The sequence below is a fragment of the Lampetra planeri genome, chromosome 18 (assembly GCF_965212315.1).
Source record: "Lampetra planeri chromosome 18, kcLamPlan1.2.h2, whole genome shotgun sequence".
Classification (NCBI taxonomy): Eukaryota; Metazoa; Chordata; class Hyperoartia; order Petromyzontiformes; family Petromyzontidae; genus Lampetra; species Lampetra planeri.
This window is the reverse complement of record NC_136124.1, coordinates 830,250-850,269: the sequence shown is the minus strand read 5'-3', so window position 1 is coordinate 850,269 and position 20,020 is coordinate 830,250. Positions and strand designations below refer to the sequence as shown.

The 20,020-nt window shown below is 45.9% G+C and overlaps 2 protein-coding genes across 2 annotated transcripts in view; one reads left to right on the top strand and one right to left on the bottom strand.

Annotated features, from left to right (window-relative positions):
* Positions 1 to 1,889: 1,889 nt before the first annotated feature.
* LOC144723442 (uncharacterized) overlaps positions 1,890 to 20,020 on the top strand; it is a 69,742-nt gene continuing 51,611 nt past the window's right edge. Inside the window, exons 1-2 of the mRNA XM_078602203.1 lie at positions 1,890 to 2,078; positions 3,360 to 5,690. The gene's annotated coding sequence lies outside the window, so the exon portion shown is untranslated. The remainder of the gene's footprint in view (positions 2,079 to 3,359; positions 5,691 to 20,020) is intronic.
* On the bottom strand, positions 3,590 to 11,617 carry LOC144723443 (G-protein coupled receptor 4-like). The gene is made up of 2 exons (XM_078602205.1): positions 11,288 to 11,617; positions 3,590 to 9,263 (listed from the first exon to the last, which is right to left on the bottom strand). Exon 2 carries the CDS (start codon positions 9,259 to 9,261, stop codon positions 8,035 to 8,037), a length of 1,227 nt encoding a protein of 408 aa, XP_078458331.1. The 5' UTR covers positions 9,262 to 9,263; positions 11,288 to 11,617; the 3' UTR covers positions 3,590 to 8,034.

Genomic DNA, 20,020 nt, shown 5'->3' with positions numbered 1-20,020 from the left:
TGGTTCTGACACCAGGACGTGTTCTGGGCACTGCCTGTCCCGTGCTTCACCACTGGTTCTGACACCAGGACGTGTTCTGGACACTGCCTGTCCCGTGCTTCACCACTGGTTCTGACACCAGGACGTGTTCTGGGCACTGCCTGTCCCGTGCTTCACCACTGGTTCTGACACCAGGACGTGTTCTGGGCACTGCCTGTCCCATGCTTCACCACTGGTTCTGACACCATGACGTGTTCTGGGCACTGCCTGTCCCATGCTTCACCACTGGTTCTGACACCAGGACGTGTTCTGGGCACTGCCTGTCCCATGCTTCACCACTGGTTCTGACACCAGGACGTGTTCTGGGCACTGCCTGTCCCATGCTTCACCACTGGTTCTGACACCAGGACGTGTTCTGGGCACTGCCTGTCCCGTGCTTCACCACTGGTTCTGACACCAGGACGTGTTCTGGGCACTGCTTGTCCCGTGCTTCACCACTGGTTCTGACACCAGGACGTGTTCTGGGCACTGCCTGTCCCGTGCTTCACCACTGGTTCTGACACCAGGACGTGTTCTGGGCACTGCCTGTCCCGTGCTTCACCACTGGTTCTGACACCAGGACGTGTTCTGGGCACTGCCTGTCCCGTGCTTCACCACTGGTTCTGACACCAGGACGTGTTCTGGGCACTGCCTGTCCCATGCTTCACCACTGGTTCTGACACCAGGACGTGTTCTGGGCACTGCCTGTCCCGTGCTTCACCACTGGTTCTGACACCAGGACATGTTCTGGGCACTGCCTGTCCCATGCTTCACCACTGGTTCTGACACCAGGACGTGTTCTGGGCACTGCCTGTCCCGTGCTTCACCGCCGGGGCACTTGTGCCACGGCCACTTTTTTAACCTTTAAAAGCGGTGGCCTTCGGTGACCCCCCCTCCCTTTCCTCCTGAAGACGATCGCTTGTGTTGTGATCGAAACGTCGTGGTTTTTTTTATTTTACCGAAAGAACCAAATAATAAGTCTACATGATAGACTGCCAGTACGCTCCCCCAGCTTAACCATCGCTACATTCTACATTATAGACTGCCAGTACACTCATCCAGCTTAATAACCAGGCTACAGTCTACATTATAGACTGCCAGTACTCTCACCCGGATCAATAACCATTGCTACAGTCTACATTATAGACTGCCAGTCCACTCACCCAGCTTAATAACCAGGCTACAGTTGACAGTGTTTTTTTATTCACTTTATTTTTATGCACTTTATTTTTATTATAATGTTTCTATCTACATGACTTTACCGAGAGAACCAAAATATAGTTTGATACATTGAGCACGCGTCTGCCAATGTCACGCGGCAAACAGTCGACGCCTGTCAGACCCTCAATGCAATTGGCGGCCATCCGAGTCGGGGAGACTGCGCGCCCCAACCGCACGGAAGCGCCGCCGAGACGTCTCCGCTCCGCCCATCCAGCGACACCACGGCGCTCAGAAGCAATGGACGCGGCCGACCCCCAGCAACATGGACAGCGCCTTCACAGCAGCGGAGAGACAGCGACGTGGGGTGGGGGTCACCCCCACCCCACCCCAACGTCCCCCCCACCCAACTTCCCCACTCACCCACCGTGGGCCACGCCCACCCACCGTGGCCCCTCCCCACCCACCGTGGGCCCCACCCACGGTCCCCACCCGCCCCCCTGTGCCCCCCCCCCCGGCCTCGTCTCCCGCTGGCTCGCCATGGGCGACTACTCGCAGCGCGCTCTGATGGCGGCGTGCGCGCTGTCGTTCGTGGCGGGCGCGCTGCTGGGCTGGCAGGGCAACAAGACGCGCCGCAGGTTCCTGGACTGGAGGAAGCGGCGGCTGCAGGCGCTGCTCGCACAGACGCAGAAGAAGCTGGACCTGGCGTGAGCTGCGGCGAAGGCGGCGGCCTTCGCAGCTGTCGCCTCGCGTGCGCTCGGGGTGGTAGTTCTGGCGTCGTTGGTGTTTGCGGTGTTGCTGGCGACGGTGGCGGTGGTGATGGTGGCGGTGATGGTGTTATTGGTGGCGGTGATGGTGATGGTGGTGATGGTGGTGACCTCTCGGGCCCAAGTCTCGACAAGGTCAGTGCGGTCGGCGAGCAGCCTCGGACATTTAAAACGAAGTTGAAGAAATGCAGCCCCCACATCAAGTCCTGTGAAGTGCTGAAGTTTAATCGATTTTTATTATTACTTCACCTTTATTTCACCTTTATTTAACCAGGTAAAAATACCTTGAGGTTAAAAACCTCCTTTGCGAGGGGGACTTGGCAAGAAATCAACAACAATAAATCACCTCACAAACAATACGAAATGATACAATACAGAACATTAAACACAGTGACAATGGTTTAGACATGTCATTCTAACTATGGCGACGAGGCATGTGCCAGGCTAGGTGCACCGAGCCCACGTGGACGTCAGGAATGGCTCGCCGGGACAGGGGCCCGGGCCGCGTTGTGGCTGAACACACAGACACACACAAAGTCTGACCCAAGCTGTGTGTGTGTGTAAGTCGGCAGGTGATTTATAGGAGAAGCAAGCTCTAAAGTCACTGTTTGGGCGTTGTAGCCATGGTGTTGCTGCAATGATTAATGTTTAACTTAATTGGGTGACCTCACAAGAGCGTCATGTTTGCACGCTTTTCCCACAGCTATGGAGTTAAAGGTCCTAATGATGAAGATAAAGGTTTGGTTTTTGGACGTAGAAATGGCATAGAAGATAACTATCACGATATAAATAATTTGCAAGTAATTATTGATAGATGCCAGCATTCGATTTTGGTCTTGATGAATCTCAGGCTGCCAGTAAAATCCCTCTCCACGTGGACTTTACTACAAGCTAAAGATGACGACTAATGTGCTTGACCTGTATTACACAACCAAACATACACGGAAACTCCTGCAGGTACAGAGTGATGAATTAAGTGGTCATTTCTCGTGAAGAAGTGTGTTTATACAGTACGTGCAATTAATGTGATTGCACGTTTGTATGCTGTACTTTGAATCTTTACGTGACATGTTCACGTTCCATGCATATTTTGCCAATCCACTGCTGGATAACGGCTTCCCCCCATGCCGTTGTGGTCGATCCACTTACCCTCCTCCACTGTGCACAAAGCCGAGATCACCAGTGTGCATGTTGGTCGCCCATCTAAGCACACTTATCCAGATGTTAAGCTGCCTAGATCTGATGAGATTGGGCTCATTTACAGGTGATTTGGTCAAAGGATTTACACTAGTGCTGATAAATATTCAAAATCATACTACGTTGCGTTTGGTTGAGTAATAACCTACTTGTATAGACGTTCTGTTTTCGTTATACACAGTTCTACAAAGTGATGGGTTTTGTGTTTTCCCCCCACAGAATGAAGCGGCGTGCCTGGACGCTCAAGACGAGTACATCGGCTGTTTTTTTAAATGGCTCCAGGATTTCACAAGACTTCACATTTACAGAAGACCGTGTGCCTCACTCGTATCTCGACATCTGTACTGGACACCACGTCTGTGAAAAAGAGCTTCATAGCTCATCGGATTTCTCCAGTCTAAATAAAGATTCTGTTTTTGATTATCACTAATTACACATTGCACTACATTGAAGTAATATATAGTGCTTGTGGCACTTTATCAATAACACTGCCTTAAAAATAAAAAAGGTAATTTGCATATATGTGGTGTGAAGAAAGGCCAACACCTTGAACGTCGCCTATTATAGTTTTAGATCTTAAGGCCACAGTGTTATTGACAAATGTGCTGAGGTATATTTGTTATCTGTGCTTGTGCACTACTGCCAACGCAGCATTACCAAAGTGGTTGGTGTTTAGTTTTTGCCTACAGCTTCACGGTATCTATTGGGTGTGAAATGGTCAACTTTCTATACTAAATTGCTTGATTCGAGTTGCCGATCACACGTTTTATCACGGCTCGACGTGAGCCCGGCCGAAAACGTTGATCACAGCGCGGAGGAGGAACAGAAACTCCGATTTCGGCACGAGAGAGCCCAATGGTGATTGCATGTTTAATAATCGCAACGTTTCACTGCATTTTACAAAGTGAAATTGCAACTTGAGAAATGTTAACCACATCGTTGGTGTTTAAGGAGAAGTTTATGTTATGGCACTAATATTGTGCAGTTATAAACTTGCATTTTTAGACTTATCGGTTGTGAACTCTGTTTTTGTTAGTTTTTTACATGTTCACACATCCATTGCATTTACAGAAGAACTGTTAATAGTGGCCCTACGTCCCGCATTTCCTATTATATGTAGGAGTTGTGGTCCCCAGAAACGTATAATATTCGTGGCCCTATTATCTGTGGTTAGCAAGTGCCTTTCTAATGCACAATATTAAGAGGAGTCACGTGCAAAATACATCCTATTTGCAGGTTCTTTGACAATTTTTATCCCACGAATTGCAGGAGTAAATTCACCAGAGGGGTTCTGCATACCACAGCGTCCATCAATATCAAGCCTGGTTGTCCTCTTGCCAGTGATTTTATAAAACATGAATTTCATGGAAGCATCATGGGACCGTGGGGGATGGACACGCTGTGGAGGAGGTCTTCAGCGCACTGAATGACGATTGCGGACTTGCATTACCCTGAACAATACAGCCTTGCACAAACATGTTGAGTCACGTTGTATAAGCACTAGTTTTGATTCCTTTATGCTCGAAGCTTGTGTTAGACCTTTCAAGCAGGCTTGCACATCTGCTTCTCTTGTGAAGAATACTGGAGACTTCGACTAAGGCGAAGGGACGTTCCTTCAAACTTTGGGTGGCACATAGTACTGACACGATCAATACTTTTCAAAAGCTCTGGTTTATGATCTGAAATGTATTTCACGATCAATTACAGTTCTTTCATATGTGACCAATGATAAGTCGAAATGCCATCAGAAATTAGAAAAGATCGAATGTTAACATTAATTTAAAGGGGGTGGGTGGTGCAGTGGTTAGCACATTGCTGCTATGAACCCGGGGACCTGAATTCGATTCGTGAACACAGCTTAATGGTGAGTGATATCTAAATCAGTACTGGTCACCCCCTTCACTCACCAGGATGGTGAAGTATGGGTAAAAATCTCCATAACCAACACGGTGTGGGCAGGCCTTCATAAGTGGTTTGGGAAGCGACTAATATAAAGTGTATGTGTTTGTCACTGAAGTGGGTAAAGGTGCAGCCATGCAATTTTCTTGCTTAAGTCACTGCTGGTGAAATGGCCTCCACTGGAAGAATCTCGAGAGCTCCTCTAAAGGGTATTTGACATATTCTCCACGCTGGCCAGACGTATTGGGAAGAAATGTGAATACCGACATTTTACCCCACCACACGATCTGTCGATCGACGAACTGCAACGTTCCCGTTTATATTGATGGGTGGATAGAGGCTGGGTGTGGGGGTTAGAGATCAAATAAAACTTGTTCATTGCATGAAGTTCCGCATCTAGAGATCGAAACGGTGACCCCCTGGAGATTGCCAACCCAGTGTGCTCACCGCGTCCCACTTCAGTATTACACATTAAACAATGAGACGGATGAGCAATACTGTACACCTAACAACACGTGGACATGATTAATTAGGGCAATGTATAAATGGTTCGTGAGCACGCATTCGAGTTGAACTGGTTTTTATTTGACAAAGAAACGAGCTCACTCCTATGGAATGGCCGCTCAGCTACACCTACTGAAGAGGATTGAGGTAAAGGCAACCCGGTAGCCACAACTTTGTACTCTTCTATTTTACGAACGTTTTTGTTTTTACTAACGTCTCACATGTCATTTGAAACAATATATGCAGCAGCACTTGAACCGTGCTGAAGACCTTTGATATTTGTTGATTTGGCATGGGGGATTTTCCCTAGATTTTGCTACTCTTCTGCGTTGTATTTTTTAAAGATGTTGCTGCATTTTTACAGCACATTTCCTAATTTAGCAATGATAACATTTCATGAACATTAACGTATACAGTTGCATTTAAGATGTTACCAAAATCATTCTCAGTGGATTTATAGTTTGACGAAATGATTTGAGTGGCATTCTGCGATTGCGATGTTTAATTTCTGTGTAAACTTTTACTACATCGGTTTGCCAATTGTTTTTCTTCAAACAACTATCCCTGCTGCTCTGATACTGTAGTTACAGTTGCACCATATTATACAGAAGCTTCCTCCTTGTTCGTACTGTGAAATTCAGTGCTTCCTCAAATGTGACATCTGGAACTTCCCTCCAATACAAGTGTGTAGTTTCTTTCGTTTACGTAAAAACGGCTGGTAAAATTTTTTGAAAATTAAAATATATATTACAACCATTCATCAAGCCAAATCCAAATGAAGCAGTCTCCATACCGTGTCAATCATATGGGCTTGTTTGACCATACTTCATATTAGTCGGTGCCCAAGTAAAACATGCAACATCCGGACAACATTGGAACATGGTTTGAACCTTTGGACCGCTGTTGGTCCAACATTCTGTGGTTACTGGTTGTGGGTTGGTGAGGACGGTGGGGTTACCGAGAACCTGTTGGATATTGCTTTCCATTCGGCCTTTTCAAATGGGCTGTTTGTGTCGACTTAATGTCGTGTCGACATTGCCAAGTCGACGCAAATTACTTTCAACACGCTTAACGAGCACCCTCCATCGACGTGAATGTTACCATAGTTGTGCCACCTCTCTCCCATTGATGGCTGTGGATTAAGATCTGCAGTGGTGGCCTTTAGTGAGGCCCCTGACGCGTGACCCCCGATAATACACAAATCTGAAAACAGCCCCATCGTACTGTCAAACCCAATGGTTTCTTATCGGCGAAAGTGGCCCATCTCTGAAAAATGTGTGAAGAACACTGATGTAGAGTAACAGCTTTAAATTGATATTGAGGTGATTGAGCCAGATAATTGTGTCAGGAGTAGCAGAGAATATCGCTGCGATGCCTGCTTCATATTTGTGAATCGGGCATTGAGTCGTTACATGTGTAGTGACATAGAATGGGTCACTGGGGCGCATAGCGCTGGTTACTGGTAGAGAGCAGGGATCTGAGGACACAGCAGCCGGTCTGCCAGCAGGGCGCGTGATAGGCGGGGTAAGGGATGTGGGGTAAGAGTGACAGAGGGGACACGTGGGGCGAAGCCCAGAATCTTCTGGTAGGTTCCAGAAGGGGGCGTGGCCGAGGGCGGAGTCAGGCCACGCTGGGGAGGATAAAAGGGAGGTCCCGACGCTGGGTCGGGGCTGTCGTTTGGAATGGAACCCGTCGTCTGTGCAAGTCTTCGTCCCCGTCTTCACCTCCTCGGCGTTGTGGGTCAGACAGTGTGCCGGCTGTCCTGACCCATGTGTAGTTATTCCCTGTACTGCGGAAGTGTAGAATAAAGGTGTGTGTGCCCCCTACTATAAGTGTCTCTGAGGTGACGACTACACATGTTCCATGGTTCTGTTTTGGGTGACCACAGGCTGGCACCAGAGGGTTTTTAATTTTACATTTGTGCATCAAGTGTCCGCGCACTTAAGCTCATAGACATACCGTCGTATTGTTTCAGATGTGAGTACATACTCATTATTGAAATACGTTGAATATTGTAACATATTTTGAATATACATGAAAGTACAATGTATTTTTTGTGATACAGTATGCACACATCTAAAGATATATTTACAGTGTGAAATATAGTTTCAATTACGTGTTTTTTCTGAGGTCAATTCCCAGTCACAGATAAAGTGTGTGGCGACTGGTATCTAATCCTGTCCTTATCAGCTCGCACTGACCAGCTTGGTGAAGTGAGGTTAAGCAACAACCACGACTGACATGGATTTTAACTAAGAGTTGATTAACATACAGCTGTACATAATGTGTTTACTGTCAGTTATATAATAATTAACATTGTGTTGCACACAACATCTTCAGATAGCAAGTGGTTTAGGTACCTAGCACATCAATACCAGCTTTACATGCAAGCATATGGGTAGGTTCTTAGACCAATGGTGTGCACGCTACAGCCCACAGGCAGTTGTGGCATGGGTTTTACGCGCCGTGATCAAAAGGAAAATATGAAGGGTCAGCAAAACCCGCTGCTTGCTGTTGCTAGCGAACAGGCTACCAGGTCCACCCTTATGAAAGGGATATCACTCTTGCTGTCGTTGGTGTCATGTTGGCACTCAACTGGCTCGAGAGGAGGTAAATGATATCCTTGATGTTGGCCCATGCTGGGTGAAATATTGCACCCCCCTGCGTTAGAGGTGGTTGACATTGTAGACGGCTGAATGTCATCGAGTCGCTTATTGCGATCGCATTTTTGTTGCACTTCGTCATCAAGCCTCTTGCAGCACTTTGATCGCGTCAGGCAGCGTGTCAGCATCGTGACGACATTCCTCAAGTCCTCGGGGAAGTTCTCCGACACAAACACATTGAGGAACGGGTTCAGGGCACTGCTGAGGCTTGTGAGGGTGAAGCAGAGCCTGTAGGCGCTTCGGAGTGTCCCATCCAGGTCGTTTTCCCCAAATTTGACGGAACGCACCAGAAGGAGCACGTTGTACGGCAGGAAGCTGACCACGAAGATGACCAGGATGGCCACGATGAGGCTGATAATCTTGACTTTCTGGCGTCTCTCCACGACACTGGTGCGTCGCACGATGTGGATGATGCAGCTGTACGACGCCACGATGAGGCACAGTGGGACGAGGAACCCCACAAACACCCTGAAGTAGTTGATGGTGATCACCCACGGCTCTTTGTACTTTTCGTAGCAGACTTCGTGGTGGTGTGAATCGTTGAAGAGTTGCGGGTGCGTGACGAGAGGGATGTGCGAGAGGACGAGCAAGGTCCACACGAATGTGCACGCCGCAATAGCCACGGACATGCGCCGTAGTCCCAGAGAGCGCAGGGGAAACGCCACGGCCAGGCAGCGGTCAAGGGCAATGCAGCACAGGAACATGATGGTGGTGTAGTTGTTCGTGTAGAAAACAAAGCCGATCAGCCTGCACATGTTTTCGCCATAGTTCCATGAATCGTGATTCTTCGTGTAGACGATCCACATGGGAAGGGTCAGGAGGTACAGGAAGTCCGATATGCAAAGGTTCATCAAATAAATCCCCAAAATGTTCTTCTGCTTAATGTACATGTAGATCAGACATATGGCAATTAGGTTCCCGAAACTTCCGATGATGAATACGAGAGAGTATATGACTGGAAATAATTTCGTCTCGTATGTATCGCCATCAGGTTCTCCGTGTGATTGATTACATGAATTATTTCCTTCTGTCATCTTTGTAGGTTCTGCCAACATCACTGAAAAAAATGAAATCGTTCAAAATAACTTCAAGGTTAGGATATTATTCACTATAGAAAATGTGTCACTATGTTGTGATTAAAGTAAAACCCCTCGTAACGACCACCCCTGTTGACGACTAATCGCTTAACGACAGGCCTCCATAGAGCCCAGTGTGTAGTGTATAGTGTAGTGTGTAGTGTAGTGCCTCCATAGAGCCCAGTGTGTAGTGTATAGTGTAGTGTATAGTAGTGTAGTGTAGTGCATCCATAGAGCCCAGTGTGTAGTGTAGTGTATATTAGTGTATAGTAGTGTAGTGCCTCTATAGAGCCCTGTATGTAGTATATAGTGTAGTGTATAGTAGTGTAGTGCCTCCATAGAGCCCAGTGTGTAGTGTATAGTAGTGTAGTGCCTCCATAGAGCCCAGTGTGTAGTGTATTGTAGTGTAGTGCCACCATTCCCCTGTTAATGACGGGCTATTGTAGGTACAGTAAATGTGAATTAATGCATGGATTAACCATGTTTCTTTTTATATTATGTGTTTATAATGTTGTTAGTATCTTGATGTATTAATGTACATTTAAATATTATAAAGTACGTTTTGGGGTGAAAAAGGGCAATCTTGATTTGAAGCTTTCGTGACTGCAGGAATCCACACTCTTTGGTTCTTTCGGCAAAGTCACGTAGGTAGAAATAATAATAGATCACGACGTTTTTATTTTTTTTCTACCCACGTGACTTTACCGAAAGAACCAAAGAGTATGAAAAAGGGTAACTTTCGATGCTATCGGAACGATTCAGCCTTTAAGGTGTATTTACTAAACTCGCTTAACGACCGTTTTCGTGGAACCAATTGCCGTGGTTAAGAGGGCTTCTACTGTAAATTTAAAATGTTCCCAATTGTATCCCAGTTGTGCCCTTGGCGTCATGTAATGAGACGACGTATCCATTCGGATGTCTCACAGCAGTACATTGTTTTAGTTATGAAATGGTGCATGGAAGCAAATGTCATGCCTCTGAGATCAATTCAATGGCCTGTGGTCCATACAATGCCAGGCAGCACTTTCCCACCCACTATGCATATGAGAGTATTGTTCGTCACATAACAGTTAAACTAATATTTAATTATCAGACCTGGAATTTAGACTAATTATTTCATAATTAAATTTAGTGTGGGTGGTTCTTTGTCTGTGCACTCCCTGCACTTGAGAACCTGGTTCGTCACGGGCAGATTGCGGGTTTCGAAACCAGCATCTCGAATGCCAGCGAAGCGCCAATCTTTCTATGGAATGACGACCAGTGTTTTACTTACTACAACACAGTACTCGTTTTATTAACCCCAAAGTATTGATGGGCTAAGTCAACTCACGGCTGGGATGTGAACTCACAACCTTCCAATTGTAAGTCAACTGTTTTAAGCAGTGGGTTTGTATATGCATGGACAGCCCTTTTGTCAATCCACTGCTGGATGAAGGCCTCCTCACGCCGTGTGGGTCTCGGAGCTTATTTGACGATACCTCACCGCACTGGTCAGAGCGGGTGGGGAGTGATGAATAATAGTGTAGATGTAGAGTACAACACATGGATTTTGTTGAACCACCCTCTGCTCCTCAGCACGTGTCCCCCACTGCAACCGATGACAGCTCTGTGATCGCCCCTTGACACACGGACCAAGCTCAACTCCGCTGACGTTCCACGCTCTGATGCGATCAAGTGCATGCCGTGCGATTTGGTCAAATAATATACTGTACAGGGCGATTCAGATGTCTTGCTACCTCCATTTAATTCTCTAAAACTTTATATTTTTAAAAGCAAGGTTCATTTCAAACAGACATCAATGAAAATTTTTTTAGGGGTTAATTAATTGGGAGGCCAGAATACATCTGGGTCACCCTGTGCATACGCAGTTGATAAATTAGGCTCGCAAGTCATTAAATTATCAGTACGGGACTTAATTACGATTTATATTACGTATATGTTATATCCATAAATATACATTGCGAAAACAATATCTTAATGATAAATAACAACAAGAATATTGTACCTGCAAGCCAAGGTGGTGTTGATCCGTATGGATGTATGTCTTCTGGAAGCTGGTGACAAAACTGGTGAGAACGTAGACTTGGCAGTCACCGCTTTTGTCGCTGGCTCTGGTTTTTCCAACCTCTGGTTCTACGAAGTCTGTAATGCACTTTTATAATGTTCTTTTTTTACAGTTTGCACGTCGCCCCATGTGTGGGTGTACTACGTTGCACATCCGTCAGAGCAATGCAGAAGTCGATTGCGCATGGGTGCAGATGACTGTGCCACTGGAGCTGTGCTTACCTTTGTTACTCATGGGGAAAAAAAACATGCAAGGCTGCTGGTGGGTTTTGTGCACATAGCATGCAGGCGGATTGTTAAAACCTTTCTAAACGTGACGCATGATATTATAATTATTGTTATTATGCGATATACAACTTGAGTTATACTACGTGCATTATACGTGGCAAAGGATAGTTAAAAGGCCGTCGACATGTTGGTAACATTTCCGATATATTATCAGTGGTTCCCAATCTGTGTGCACAGGCCACTCGCGGTTCCACCAATTCGTGAGAACCAGTTCGTTGGCCAGATGTAAGATAACGGGTGCGGCGGGCCTTATTCAGAACACACTGAATATATTTAGTTTGTGGTGGTCCCAAAATTTTATTGAGGTTTGTCATGGGTCTGCACGTTCAGAAAAGTTGGGTACCATGGCCCCCTTTTTTGGGAGGGGGGCAATATTACAGAGCATTTGGTGCTAGCATTCTTATTTGGAAGTCTATGGAGCACATTCGCATGTTGGCAGGCACTTCACGTGGAGGGGAAATGTTCAACACCCCTGTATGACTCCATAAATAAAACATCGTTCGTATTTTTGTTGATATTATCTATTGAGGTTTTGTTCGAAAAAACTAAAATATCCGAAAATTTAAAATAAAACCCAAATTTGGTGACTCAGATGTCATGGCGCCAATTGAGACCCCGGGTTAGAATCCAGACAGCTGCCTGTGATGAAGGCGGGTTCTCAAGTGTCCCGAGTGAATGGTGTCATCCCGGTCACCAATTACCGCACACACAAACACACCCATTCACATTCAGTTCTGCACTTAATTTGACTAAATTACTAATTTTAAAATTAAATATATCGGTTGACTGTCATGTGATGAAGGTTACTGTCATATGCAGAGAGCATGTGAAAGGCTGTCATCTACTGTGTGGGCCAGAAGCTTCTTACGTGGGCCGCTCTGGCATGATATGTTGCAGGCTGCTCTGGCAGAGATCGGAGTGGATCGTCCCTACCATGTACGCCCCACTTTGCCACCAAACACTGTGCAGTTATTAGTCGTGTGATAGGAAGTCTGCCTACAGATATGAACCTGTCTAACCAGCGCACACGCACAAGGACACCGAAAAACTTCGCGTAAAACCGCGACGATTCCTTTTTTTTCCAGAAAAAACGTCGAGCTGTGTGCGTCACGATTACTGTACAGGGTGGTCCAGATGTGTTGTGACCCCCCCCCCCATTTGATTATCTAGAACTTGTAGCTACAATTGCCTCGTGTACGTCAATAAAAGGTCTAAATAGAAAGCTGCGCGTTATAAAAAAAATGGCGTACCACAAAGTGCGTAAACCGAGTATTGCCTGTCCTACCGTACTGCTGAGAGCCCTTCAAGTGACCTCCGAGTACGAGGGGGCATCATGCACTCACGATGTCTCATGATGCACTGGTGGACAACTCTGTTCAATCGCAGGCTGCGGTCTGGATTCGAATCCTGCCGTTACCACTATAATATGACCACAGTGTGATCAAATGGCGTGCATTTGTATCAATGCGAAGATGTTCTCTGACACTTGGTATTTAAAAAAAGTTTTTTTTTAATTAAAAACGCAATTAGAATACCATGGCTGTAGCTTAAAGGAGAATGAGGTGTCTGTTGTGAGTGCTTTTATCCAGCTTCTGACAGGTTAGTCTCATCGATTTTCATTCCTCTTGATGCATGCTTTGTCAAAATATATAAATACAAATGGATTTTCTCATCGGTCGGTCCAAAATTTGTGCAAATTTAACATGAATTATTTTCAAATGCTGTGTAAGGTTTTTGTTTGGCCGATGTTTAGTTCCATAATTAGATTAAAATGCATTTTGGGGTGTCATTTTGAAGGTAATAGTGTGTGTGTATATTTGTTTTAATAAAATATGGCTTATTTATTGAAAAATCCAATGGCTTGACACGTACACAAAACTGAAGGCACCTTCACCACCCAATATGGATGAAATAAAAATGTTTGTCTGAATACGTCCGAAACCGTGGTAATCCGTGAGCATTCCTTCATTATCAAGAAAGGTGGACAAATGATGTAAATCTGAATTAGTCCTAACCCATTGACATACTGTGCCCAAGCAAAAAGCCACTTGACAATAAAACAAGCGTCACTTTGTCACCAATTGGTTGCAACAAAAACTATACAGATTCTAGCATTTGTATTGACAATCTGTGCAGTAAGTTTTGTATTTATTGGTTTACGGTTGGTTTATGGTTGCTGTCGTTTTTTTGTGTCCTGTGGGTCATTGAAACCAAGGAGTGGGGGGGGGGGGGAGTTGAGGCGTTTGTAGAGGTGGAAGAAATGACACTTGTTCGGAATTTTCTAAGGAAATTAATTTTAAGATAGGCTGTGAATATGCAGGAATGTTTCTGGTCGGGTGTGAGACTTTGCAGGATGGAAGTGACGATGGCAGTCCGGAGGACTCTGATTACATTGGCAAAGCTGGTAATGTAGGGGGCTATGGGTGGGTAAAAAATTTGAGATGGGTGTGGTGAGAAACCATTAAAAGGTAGAAGATGGGGGGGTTTTGTTTTATATGATGGCAATATGTTAATGTATGTTGGGGTGGCTGGTAGGGTGATTCTCGGGAGAGGTGGTTGGGACGTAGCAGAACGGGCAACAGAAGGAGCAGGGTCAAACACTCGAATCCCAATCCTGTTTTTTTTAACCTTTTATGAAATTATGAGGTCCGTTAATTTGCAACAGTCAGTGGAGGAAGTTCTGGGGATCCAGGGGAGAGTTCGCAGTGCTGATGACGGATTTAGAGTTTCCAGCAACGTCAGACATTGATTTGCAGACCATTTAAGCAAAGGTTCCACTGGCAGTGACTGATTTTGGGGTACAGCGATTAATATTTTTTCTTTGGCGGTCCATCTGGGTAAGACTCGCTGATATGCTTGCCAGTATGGTGGTAGTCCGTAACTGTGGGTTGACTTGACTGTGTATGTGATCATCAATGGAATACACGTACAGTATTGCAACAGTGAAACAGAAGATTGGTTTAGATGCTGCAGAATTTCTATGTCTTCACAGTCTGGCCTTCTTCTTTGTATGGTTGATGTAGAGCGTACAACGATACTTTTACATTGAGGAGGTTGAGCCAGATGATTGCGCCAGGAGTAGTGGAGTTTATTGCTGTGATGCCTCTTTCTTATTTGTGAATCGGTCATTTGAGTCGTATGTTCCATGGGCTGTTCTGGGTGACCACAGTTGCACACCGGATATGTGTTTTTTACTTTCCATTTGTGCATCAACTTTCCACATCTGCTGCCACCGTTTGTGAAGGGATGCGATTTGAGGTTGTGCGTATAGTCTTCGTGGGAGATCGAAGCAAGGCATCTTCTGCGTTGGGTCTTTCATGAGGTGTTTGTTTGTGACCTCGTGTGAACGTCGAAGAGATGGTTGGCTGATGTTCGATGGCCGGGATGATTTCTCACTGCACAGAGAGGGCCGCGTGAAGGCTGCCATGTTTCACTCCAGCAGTCTGGTGAACAGGGATATGCCACTTGTAAATATGAATAATAATAGCAATTAATTAATGTATTTATCTATCGGGAATGCATGATGAATATCGAAAGCATGGTGCATAACTGGGTGCAATTCTAATTTTGATTACAGTACAAAGGTAATGGTAGCTGAAATTACGTAAAAATAATTACACGTCCATTGCAACTTCTGACAAATGTCAGAATTGCAATTGACCTCAGGCCTGGGATGGACACGAGAAGCAAGTTGGGGAATTCGTTGGATACAAGGAACAATAAGCTTGAGTGTTGCGGGATAGCTCGGTGAACAGACCTTGAAAGAGAGAACTGAAAAGCACCGAGTAGGCTGCGGGGGAGGAACGGGGAGCTAGGGAGAAAGTATCTCGTGGCATGTGATGGTGATGAAGGTGGAGCTGTAGAATGGTGAGAGTACTATGTATGTTGATATTCTTTCACACCGTACGTCGCCAACCGTGCTAACCGGAGGTCCGGGGGAAGGACAACAAATTAAACACAAAAAGCACTTCTGAATAAATTAGTTTTCAATCTAGATTTAAAAGTGCATAGCTCCAGTGGCTTCCTATTATTGGAACGAATGGCGTTCCAGACGACCGCAGAAGCGTCTTTGTCCGATGGCTAGTAAAAAAATGAGATTTCAACGAGGGAGAGAGTGTGTGTGTGGGAAGGGGCATGTAATAATGTTTATAAAGGTGGAGCCGGAGAGCGATGTGAGAGAGAACACTTAGAAGATGGGGTTGGACAATCCTGGGTAGAGCTGCTGACGGGTGTGATCTAGCAAGAGGGGTCTAGCATCACAACCTTGTACAGCATCGTCACTGTGAAGGAAATTCACTCAGAGGTGTGTTACGATGTCTGCTTAGGCTTTGAAGTGCTATGCAATGATGGCCCTTTTAAGCATGAATGAAAACAAATCGGTGAAATTACATCTAATATACTGGTAGGAACCTCCTGGTTACACCAGCCCACAGGGGATTATTGTGTCCGTCCGTCCGCGTGCAGGGAGGGGCTGGGTGGGGAGGGTGGGGCTGGGTGCGGAGGGTGGGGCTGGGTGGAGGGTGGGAGGAGTGGGGCTGGGTGGGGAGGGGCTGGTCACCCCGTGGTGCCCTTATAAAACTCAATGTTTAACCTACTCACGCCGGCTTGTGCCCGCCCTCACAGTCGGGCATATTTGCGGAATACACCACGCTGCCGTTGACCCTGGCCATTGACCGAGCTCCCTCCACAGGAATGTGTTTACTAAACCATTCATGTGACACCACGTAACAATTACTTTTTGTCAATGTTCCACTTTACAATTTATTCCAAGGAGGTACATTGTCTGATTTACTTTTCTGATCTTCTGCCAAGAAAATGATCGTTGAAAATAACTTCAGACTACCTAATAATGGTATAAAATGCATTTATTCACCAGTTAATATAAATTGTCAAGCTTATGATACATCCACTGAATCCAGTAATAAACAAACATGATCGTTTCATGTAAAATACGTTTCATTGCAACGATAACTTATCAAGTCGCTGATGCAGTGAATTGTGACTCCTCTCATGATTAGCCATGCTAAGTAAATTAATGTGTATAGCCGTGGAGGATGATTTCATGATTCATGGTGTTACACACGGGGATTGCGATGTTTGATATTTATGTACAGAGTGGACATGAATTCTCTATTCCCCTTTTAACTATATATATCGCATCTGGTTTGTATTATATTTAGACACGACGCAGAGGATCCTGGCTTTGAGATTTCGCAAAGCTCATGGGCCACAACCAAAAACCGCATTAACTGCACAAACCGCGGCCGATGTGGGGAGTTGATGCGCAAATTGAAAATTAAAAACTCTCCAGTGTGCGATTGTGGTCACCTAGAACAGGCCATGGAGCACATGGACTCGGTGCCCGATTTCACAAGTCCGAGAAAGGCATCATCACAGTGATACTCCTGACGCAATCATCTGGCTCAACCACTTCAACACTATATTATATCTAGATTTGAAGCTTTCGTGACTGCAAGGAATCATCTTCTTAGGTTTTTTCGGTAAAGTCACGTAGAAAGTAAAATAAAATAAAAAACAAAAATCACGACGTTTCGGAGGCAACACAAGTCTCCGTCATCAGGTGGGACCGTCACAGCCAGATTAGCTGTATCAAGTGAGGCAATGATTCAAGATGTAATCCCTTAAAAGCGAGTTGAGGGGGGAGGGAGAGGGAGGGGGGAGCTCATCAGACTATGGTAGCCAATAAAAGGAACGTATCGGGAGGGAGGGGGGGCGAGGCCAAAAGGGTGGGCGATGGACGTGGAAGCGCTTGTGCGCAAGCGGCCAATTGTTGGCGTGTGCAGTAATTGGCCGCTTGCGCACAAGCGCTTCCACGTCCATCGCCCACCCTTTTGGCCTCGCCCCCCCCCTCCCTCCCGATACGTTCCTTTCATTGGCTACCATAGTCTGATGAGCTCCCCCCTCCCTCTCCCTCCCCCCTCAACTCGCTTTTAAGGGATTACATCTTGAATCATTGCCTCACTTGATACAGCTAATCTGGCTGTGACGGTCCCACCTGATGACGGAGACTTGTGTTGCCTCCGAAACGTCGTGATTTTAGTTTTTTATTTTATTTTACTTTCTACGTGACTTTACCGAAAAAACCTAAGAAGACTATATTATATTTTTTGCTGTATATCAACATCCGGCATTTGTTGAAGAGAATAAGACAATACTGTTGCTGTTTGCTACCGCAGTCGTAAAACTGCGTGCAATACATAGTCTGTGAATGTGGTTCCGCTTTTTGTGTATTGTTAGCATTCAGAAAAATGAAGTCGAGTTCTTCGTATTGAATTTGTTGGTAATGACAGGGACTTTCATGCATTTTTAGGTGCAATATTAAATATATATATAGAAGGGGAATACCGGTTGGGTAGATTTTAAACACAAAGGAAATTGAATGGGATGCTGACTGTATGTTATCACCAAATAATCCTGAATGTGCCTGATCTTGTCAGATCTCAGAAGCCAGTGCTTGGGTGGGTGAACACCACGAATGCAAGTCATCACTGGCTACCGGGGGGGGGTGCTGTGGGCGGCAGAGCTGGGCAGGGGAGCATCAACACTCATTGTTGTGTTGTACTCCAATGTCCCCACATCGATGCTCACGGCTTCACCAATGTACTCTGAGCAGCGCGGTGAAGTATGGTTAAGATTATTAAAATTAAGATTGAAGTATGGTCAAATAGGCCTCGCGGCCTCGCACGGCATGTGCCTCAGACCCTCATCCAGCGGTGGATTTACAAAAAGGGCTGTACACGATGGACGTGTGTACCACTGCAATTAAATACAAACTCTCTTAAAAACAACAACAACAACTGCCTAAACCGTTGCCACTGGAAACACACCTCACTTGCAGACTATGGGATATTGGAGCATTCCAACCAGAAAAAACCCCACAAAAGATTGTCCAATCCGACCTCAATTTAATTCTGCTGCATCCAGTGTAGCGTGAAGTCGAGAAGACCCGCAGCCAATGGAAGACACGCGATTGAGTGAATATTACTTTCCTGTGTCCCTCGTGCGAGGGCGCCCCTTTGTTGGCTGTGCTGGACACTGCGAATTGTCCGCGTGGTGGCCGCAAGCTTCTGTTGTGAAATGCGTGCGGAGCCCCGAGAGGGCACGCTGAGATGTGTGGCACCACGGCCACGCGTGGTCTCATCACTGCTTTGCCCTCCCCCGAGCCAGCGATGATGAATTGCTGTCGGTCTCCGTTAGTCGCACTCCAGTTGCCAATGCATCAGAGCATGTGGCCCGAAGGCAAAACCGCATGGAGAAAAGCATTCTCACTGCTGCGAGAAACCCTCTTCTGTTAAGTGGTGTTTCATTATCATGGTGCAGTTATCTCGTCTGGTCGCTGTCTTGAGGATGGTTGATGCTTTCTTTGTTTAAGAGCCAGAGGGGGAGGTTTTTTAGGACGATAGATATTTAAATCCGTTTTTACATATTTCATTTTCCTCGGGAAACAATGCAATGAAAATCCCATATTCTGCTTTGGAAAACGAGTTCAGAGCATTCTATATAGCAACGAATTGTGTATTCATTTAGTTAATTTTTTGTTCTGGTGAATAACATGCATTTGAATAATAATTAATAATAAATATGTAAATGTGGGTGTAAAATCAGTACTTATTTAAATTGTGGAACTTTATGGAGTTGAGATTGTCACCGTTTTACTACAGAACCACTAAATTGCTCCATGCTTTACACTGCATTAGCTGTAGACAACATGTAAGCTTAACCATTTGCTTCTGCCAGTAGAGCTTTTAATACGATAGGCAGTTGTGTTTGTATAATGTCCTATACACTACAGTTATTGATTTCACAGCATAGACCAGTTAGCAGGACTTGCCATCTGTGCAAGGCAGGTTTCCGTGCTGTCAGTGCAAGTTACGATGCCTGAGTAAGCACGCTTTAGCATGTGTTGACAATGACGGCTCAATAAAGTATGCGCAATGCAGCACGAGTACCCGCAGACCAAATTACTGCCAAATACAAGGTTTGATTTTGCCCATAAATTTACAAACGCTGCCATGCACCTCCATTTATGTCACAGACAGAGCAGAGCAAAGCAAATGCAAAGCCATTTTCCCTCGTAACACGAACAGTCCTTAAAAGAGAGGAGCCCAGGCGTCACAAGGAGTAGGCGTACACTACGCAGACCACAACGATGTTGGCGACGGTGGAAACGACGGCGAGCCACAAGCCGAGATTCCTGTAACTCCTCCTGACCCCGCGACCTTCGCGGCCGCTCGTCGCGTGCCGGTCCGTGTCGAGCTCGCACCACGATGGCGGCGGCGTCGGCGTGGTCGTCGTCGTGGAGTCTCCGGTCCACGCGGACGCTGCTTCGTCGTCGTCGCGATTCGAGCCGTCCCCTAAGTCCTCC